At 51.5% G+C, this 6,677-nt stretch overlaps 1 protein-coding gene across 1 annotated transcript; it reads left to right on the top strand.

The window, feature by feature from the left end:
• The first annotated feature begins 946 nt into the window (after nt 1-946).
• Nucleotides 947-4,367, top strand: LOC34624076 (acetyl-CoA acetyltransferase, cytosolic 1). Its single transcript, XM_026334386.1, is given in 8 exon segments — nt 947-1,184; nt 1,446-1,602; nt 2,171-2,235; nt 2,491-2,694; nt 2,968-3,256; nt 3,559-3,663; nt 3,899-4,038; nt 4,240-4,367. Coding segments are annotated over 8 exon segments (1,326 nt in total).
• Nucleotides 4,368-6,677: the final 2,310 nt, after the last annotated feature.

A 6,677-nucleotide genomic window follows, 5' to 3' on the forward strand; every position in this document is an offset into this window, starting at 1 on the left:
AACACTGTCTACAACACCAGTCATATTACGCGTGCAATGGTAAAAATTGACTAGGTGCTTTGTCTGTCTCTATAACTTCTTTAGTGCACAGTAGAGTCAGCTCGTAACAAGAAATGCAATGCATAGTGCTTGCGCGTCAGGTGCAATGTGATGCTAGCTTTGAATGCTTTGAATGCTTACAGAGTGCAATTACGCGCCCCTAGCTCCCTCTCCCTGCCATGTCGGAATTCTTAGGGCGAGAAAGAGCAATAGTTCCTTCCTATAGCACATGATAGCGTTCTACTAACTTTGGAAAGAATACGGAGATAAGTGTCTCTGCACGGACGACACATATGGTGAGTTACAAGGGAGCCACAGCTCCACGGAGCACTCTGGGCTGCATTGGTATAGTTTGTAAGGGGATCCACTAGAATAAATAGAAGACCAACAGATTTATAGGAAGCAACCTGCTTGAGATAAGGTCGGAAAGGGTCTGTTATGCGTGTGCAAAAGGCCAAGACGGTTTCGAAATGTTCAGTGCACAACGGGAGGGAAGGGTCCTCTGCCTTCAATTCAGTGATGCGAGCTTGGAACGCCAAATGTACACTCAACATAGGAGACGAAGAGGCCTCACATTACTATGGTTAGGGGTGGTGCCTCCGGGGTTTTTCACCGAAGTAACAGCGTCGCATGCAAGTGTAGCAATAGCAGCGCGGTCGGCAGCGGCACAAGGAAAAGATCCCCCATAGTTCTCTAGAAGGTAGTTGATTCTGAAATGTTTGGGGGGCTTAAGGTATTATCCTCTTTGTCCTCTTCTTCTTAATGAGCAAAAACCCCGTACCCACGAGTATTGCCGAAGGGCCTCAGGCCTTGAACTACGGCCCCGCTCCCTGGTTCTGGCCTTTCATCTAGGATAGAAACTTTCCTGGTAATTTGCGTCATTTTTGTTTTTTCTGTACTCATCTTAATGAAGCGTCGCTTCCTCACGAGGGGCGTTGTTGTGTTGGGAGGAGCTAGGACCCCAATCGGCAGCTTCCTAGGGTCACTGCGGGGGGTTCCCCCTGCCCGGCTTGCGACTGCTGCCGCTGCGGGGGCTCTCCAGCGCTCTGGGATCGCGCCCTCTGAGATTCAGAACTGTGTTGTGGGGCAGGCACTTACAGCGGGACAGGGAAGGGAGGCGCATCGGCAAGCCATGTCCTCAGCAGGTAACAAACTAGCACACACCCTCACCTTGCGGCAACAAGATCTCTTCTCTTTCCTCTCCTGAGTTGACCCCACTGTATTGTGTTTTATCGTTCATTCTTTACTGAGGCAGCAGCACCTTAGGGCGTCGTCTGGGTAGTGCTTCGCAGTCTTTTTATCCGTTAACCACCGTGTGAATGTCGCTACTGGCTCACTTCTTGTGGGGCACGACTGCTTCATTGTAGCTTTTTGAAGCCAGGATTATGGGTTGGATGTCTTTCCAGGGCTTGCGCCTAGTGCACCTATCTATCGAGTGGACAGCGGCTGTGCGTCGGGCCTCAAGGCTGTGACCCTCGCCGCTGCATCCATTTCCCTAGGAGAGGTACACCTCGCTTTGGCTACTGGTGTCGAGTCAACTAGCACAGCTCCGCACCTTCTTCTGTAAGCCACACACCCAGAGCTCTCCTTCGCTGGCTGCAAGTGGTTCTCGATTGCACCATAGGGGGGCGTCAACGGATGCGGGTGCAAGACACCCCCAGGGTGATTCATTTTTTTCACTGGGTGCTGCTAAAGCTAGCTTAATTTAAGGCGGCGCAGCAGGGGAGGGATTGATGGCGTTAATGTGTTGGGGATTCCCCTGGTCTCCGCTGGCTGAATGGCAGTGTATGAGAAACAGTTGGCATATGTGACTTGAAGAGGGTTATAGAGGAAAGGACTGCTCAAAGAAGACATCTGTGCTTTAGCCGCTAGGGCATCTTATATCATATATACCGGGCCTTTAGAATAGAGAAGAGGTTTCGTTTACTACACAAAGGGGCCCTAAAAATCATTCCTCGGCGCCTTACCCACCCCATACTTTCAGAGGCTTCCTTCTGATATAATAAAGAACGCTTGCAAACGAATCGGTGCATTTGACTGGGCAGAGCCTCTCTGTACATGTTATCAGATCTGCGCTGAGAGCTCGTATGCATTTTGCCTTTTCCCGCCCGTCTGACGCTTTCCTGTGCAGGAAGACACGGGAGGGCGGGTACCCTCTAGGAGACGGGGCCCTTATCGATTCGCTGGTTCTTGATGGCCTAATAGATGCAAGATCCGGAAGCTATTTGGCAGTGTGTTTGTGTGCGCTCTTGCTTCTCTCCAGCCTCGCACCTTTCCCCCACCTTAGATACCCTCCATAGCGCTCTTCCTCCTTTTAACCTTCTACTTTGCTTCCTACGTGGCCGCATTTACCCATGGAATCGGTGTGAGCCGGGTTACAGGGCAGTGTCAAACGATGCAGACACGACATGACTGTGTTGGTGCGGGGTGAGATGGATGATGCGTTTGCAGTGCAGCATGTGCCCTCATTTCTAGGCTTCCGTTTGCTTTTTCTGGTGTCTCTTCAGCATGCAGACGCAGCCGCTTCCCGCTTGGGGATCACCAGAGCGGCATGTGATGGCTACGCAGTCGAGAGCTTCAAGAGGGCTGCAGACGCAATGAGCCAGGGCCTCTTTAGGCTCGAGGGACTCCGCCCTGTGTCTACGATCTCCCCTGGTCAGCTGCACATATGCGTACACACAGACACAGACACACACACACACACACACGCACGCATACGCACACATTCATGTGCACAACGAAGTGCAACCAAGCCACTGCCTAGGTTGCTTGGGGGAAGAAAGCTTATGTAAGGGGAAAAGGAAAAGAGGCACAAGGGGATGCCTGGCATGCGAGGCAGGGGGAATAGAAGCCCATAAGGAGGCTTTTCCCGCCTGCTCTTGCGGCTGAGGCAGATGGCATGAGATTGTGTGCGACGTTCTGCATCAGAGGTTCCTACGCGCATTGAGGGTTTCTCTGCCGCACTGCCGCAGCTGCAGGAGCACACAACAAGGGCCCGTCAACAGCAGCAGAAGGTACAGCAGCGGGGCTCAGTGCTTCACGAGGACGAGGAGGTCGGCCGTCTGCAGCTGGATCGCGTGGCTTCCGCGCGCCCAGTCTTCGGCTCTACAGGCCTGCTGACCCCTGAGAATTCTTTTAAGCTTGGAGATGGGGCAGCAGCCGTGGTGTTGGGAGCAGAGGAAGAGACAAGAGGCAGGGGCCTAAGGCCCATTGCTAAGTAAGCCAGCTGCGCTCATCCCGTTGGAATATTGTTGCTTCTGCTAACACTTGCCCATCGAGTAACAGAGGCCCCACCTGACAAGGGAATTTGTGGAGGCCTCGCTGCCAGTGCCCGTGCACGTAATCAGCAATCCCTTAAGCTCCAGTAGTTGTAGAAGGCGGAATGACTACTGCAAGCGACAGGGAAGCGTCTAAGGCAAATATTCCCTCAGCCTCTAGGCCCCCAAAATAAATGGACTTCTGGCTTTGGGAGGGTCCTAGAGGTCTGAAGCCTCAGTTTATGTTGCTGGGGGGTTGCAGGATTCTGTCGTTCGCGGACGCTGCTGGAGACTCAGCGGACTTGGCGGGAGCCTCGGAGGAGGCGTTGAAAAGGGCCTTGAGCCTTGCTGGCCTGCAGCGGGCAAGTGATATGCGCCATAAATGTTGCTCTCTCTAGAAACTTTCTGCCACCACCCGTTTTCCGCAGCCCCTATATGTTCTGTCTTTGCTGATTCTATCTACTGCAGGTGGTGCAATACCATGCGCAATCAGACTTGTTTTGTTTTCCCAATGTCTGTAGCCTATGCCTCTCCTTTTGGCACTTATTATGCGGCTTTTTGCCGATTGCGTAAGTAACAGATCGTCTGTTTGTCTGCTGTCTGGTTTTTCTTTGTTAGAGCGACTTGTACGAAATTCACGAGGCATATGCTGCCCTTCCACTGCTTCTAATGCATCGCCTAGGCCTCTGCCAAACCACAGTCAACACTCATGGCGGTGCAATCAGTCTTGGGCACCCGATGGGTAAGGCCTTCTGAATTTCCGAGGCGTACTGGCAGCCTTTGCAGTTTGCCTGGTACTTCGCGGTCGTTCTTAGCCCTTCAGTCATATGGGGAACTGCGTCTCTTCCCCATAGGTGAATCTCGCGACATCTGCTACTGTCTTCGTGTAGAGCGAAAGGAAGAACCCACTTATATGGCTTCTTGTTTCTTCGTCTCTGCGCAGGCATGACAGGAACCAGGATGCTTCTCTCGCTCATATGTGCCCTGAGGGCCCGCGAACTGACGTATGGCTGCGCAGTTATTTCGAATGGTGGGGACTCGGCTACAGCTGTGGTAGTGGAGGCTGTCTGATGGCTTCGTGGACCGGTTCAGGGGGCTGTGCTCATTTGAAATTGAGCCACCCTCCCCTTCGAAGATCCTTGGCTTCTTTATTGGCGTCCAATACGACTGTAGATCCCCGCTCTGCTTGTATAGGGACGCCCAGCCACTCGCCACAATTTAGGTGCGACAGACCTTCGCTGGCGACCCCGGTGCCTCATCACTTCAGATGAAGTGTGAGGCAAAGACCTCCAAGGAGCAGGAGCTGCAAAATTCATCGGGCTTCATGAAAGGGGCAGTGGTGTTATTGACGCCTGAAGGCTTCGATCTGAGAGGCATGTGGACGAGGGAACATTTGTGGGACTGCTTCCAAGCGGTATTGAGGGCTTGCACTGGGGGCTTTGCGGGCCTGCTGAGGACTTCATAGGCGTGCGCATCCGAGTTGCCCCTGCTTCATTTTCTGCCTTCCACCGCTTTTGGTTTAGACAGAAAAGGGCGAATGATTGGCCCTAATTGTTTTTGAGTGGATGCAAATACGGGCATTTGAGCACTTTATCAGATGCGTTGCTCAGTCTCAGCCTCCCTTCCGCATAGCGTGCTTCCTCAGATTAGGCCTACCTGAGCATAGTCCCCTTTCCTCTCACTTTAATGGTGCCAGCTCCAATAGCTGCAATAAAAGTATTGCTTATGTGAGTGAACACGTCGCTGGGTCGCCGCATCACAGTTGTCCTTGTTTGTCGCCCCTCTCGCGATGTAAGTATGGCGTAATATAACGCCTGCTGGGGCGGCAAAGGCCGGCTTGCAAGCTGGTGTGAGCACAGTAGCTCCACAGCTGCTAGAATTACATATGTCGGCCGACATAATGTACATGGATGCGTCGATGAGGTTATCTAGACCAAAGACGTATGACGACCGGCAGGAGAGGTAAGTACTCGAATATATGATTAGTCAGTGGAAGATATACCTCGCTTTGCATCCCCCGATCAAGAGAACCGAGTGTTCCTTGCAGCATGTTCATTGCATTGCGAAACAGCGCGATGGAGGCTATACTCATGTTGTCGAAGTAGCCTGCATGTAGGGATTACTGCACCCCGAGCTCCCGTTAAAGGCCGATAACGGATTATGTCGATACCGGCTCAATATTAAAGTTTATTAGAATTGAAGAAGGTCAAGGAGGGAGCGCACAAGTACAGTGTTATGCTAGGAAATATCGGTTCTGGTTTTCAAAACCCACAGCGCAGGTAAAATCCACGGAATCTAAGCAACGGGACTGGGCCCACCAGAATCAGGTTGCTTGGCGAGTTACAAAGGCGCACGAGGGCAATTGAAAGCTTCCATGCAGGCTGCAGCAGAGCGAAGGGGGCTACAGAGGAGAGAAGCGACACATCGTGAGTCCATGATGGCGCTGAAGCAAGGGATGAAGTAGGCAGTTCTGCTGAGGCTATGGAGACCGACGTAAATGCTATCCTTGGCCCAGATCTTCGGCAGTTCAACAAAAACGTCGATAGTCAATTTAGTCCAAACTCCTTTAGGATGGCTTTGCAACAGGTCGGCTGTAGGAGAAGTGTGCGGCCTCAGTTGCTGAAAAACCGGCATGACGATGCCTAGTTCTCTGCCACGGGTTGCATGCCGGGCTATAAAAGGAACCGTCAAAGTTATTGATGCAGTGTAAATCTAGCCTATCCCAACGAACATGATCATTTCCCTTGCATGAAGGGATAAAACGGAGCAAAGTTGGAGTGTGCAAATGCAGGAGTCGCCGTGTCTTCGAACCATAACAGGATAGCTGCAACGTGGTGCTGCTTCAACGTTTCGTCATTATCTTTTTTAACAATCGTAGCGATTTTATGGGTGTCAAAGGCATAATACTCCAGAAGTCCTGATTGGAACAGTGGAAGATCGCCGACAAGTGAGGTTGTTTTTCGCAACAATGAATTGCTGAGGCGTCTCGAGAGAACGTTGGCCATCACATTGGTAATGTTGGTGATGCTTGTGATGTTCAAAACGTATTTTGCTGTTTATTTGTCCCCAAGCAGCCGTCTAAGCCAGCAAACGAGTGTTGAATAAGTAAAGCTGCAAACGCTTTTATATGGGTGCAATAGACACTGATAGTGAGTCTGGACAGTAAGGCTGCACACATGCAAATAATATCGGCATGGATTTTTCCCGCCCTACCACAACCCCATCGAGTTCTTGTTCATGATCTAGCTGTCGTTGCTTGCTTTTAGTAAAGCGATAAAATTGGCAGGCAATTATATTATTCTATGGAGAGCCCAAAGCCTGCTAGGAACAAAGGACCCTCATCATCGAGCAACGTAAGCACCTGGGGAGTTGCATGGTATC

Source organism: Cyclospora cayetanensis, unplaced genomic scaffold (assembly GCF_002999335.1).
Source record: "Cyclospora cayetanensis isolate NF1_C8 unplaced genomic scaffold, CcayRef3 CcayRef3_contig_404, whole genome shotgun sequence".
Taxonomy (NCBI): domain Eukaryota; phylum Apicomplexa; class Conoidasida; order Eucoccidiorida; family Eimeriidae; genus Cyclospora; species Cyclospora cayetanensis.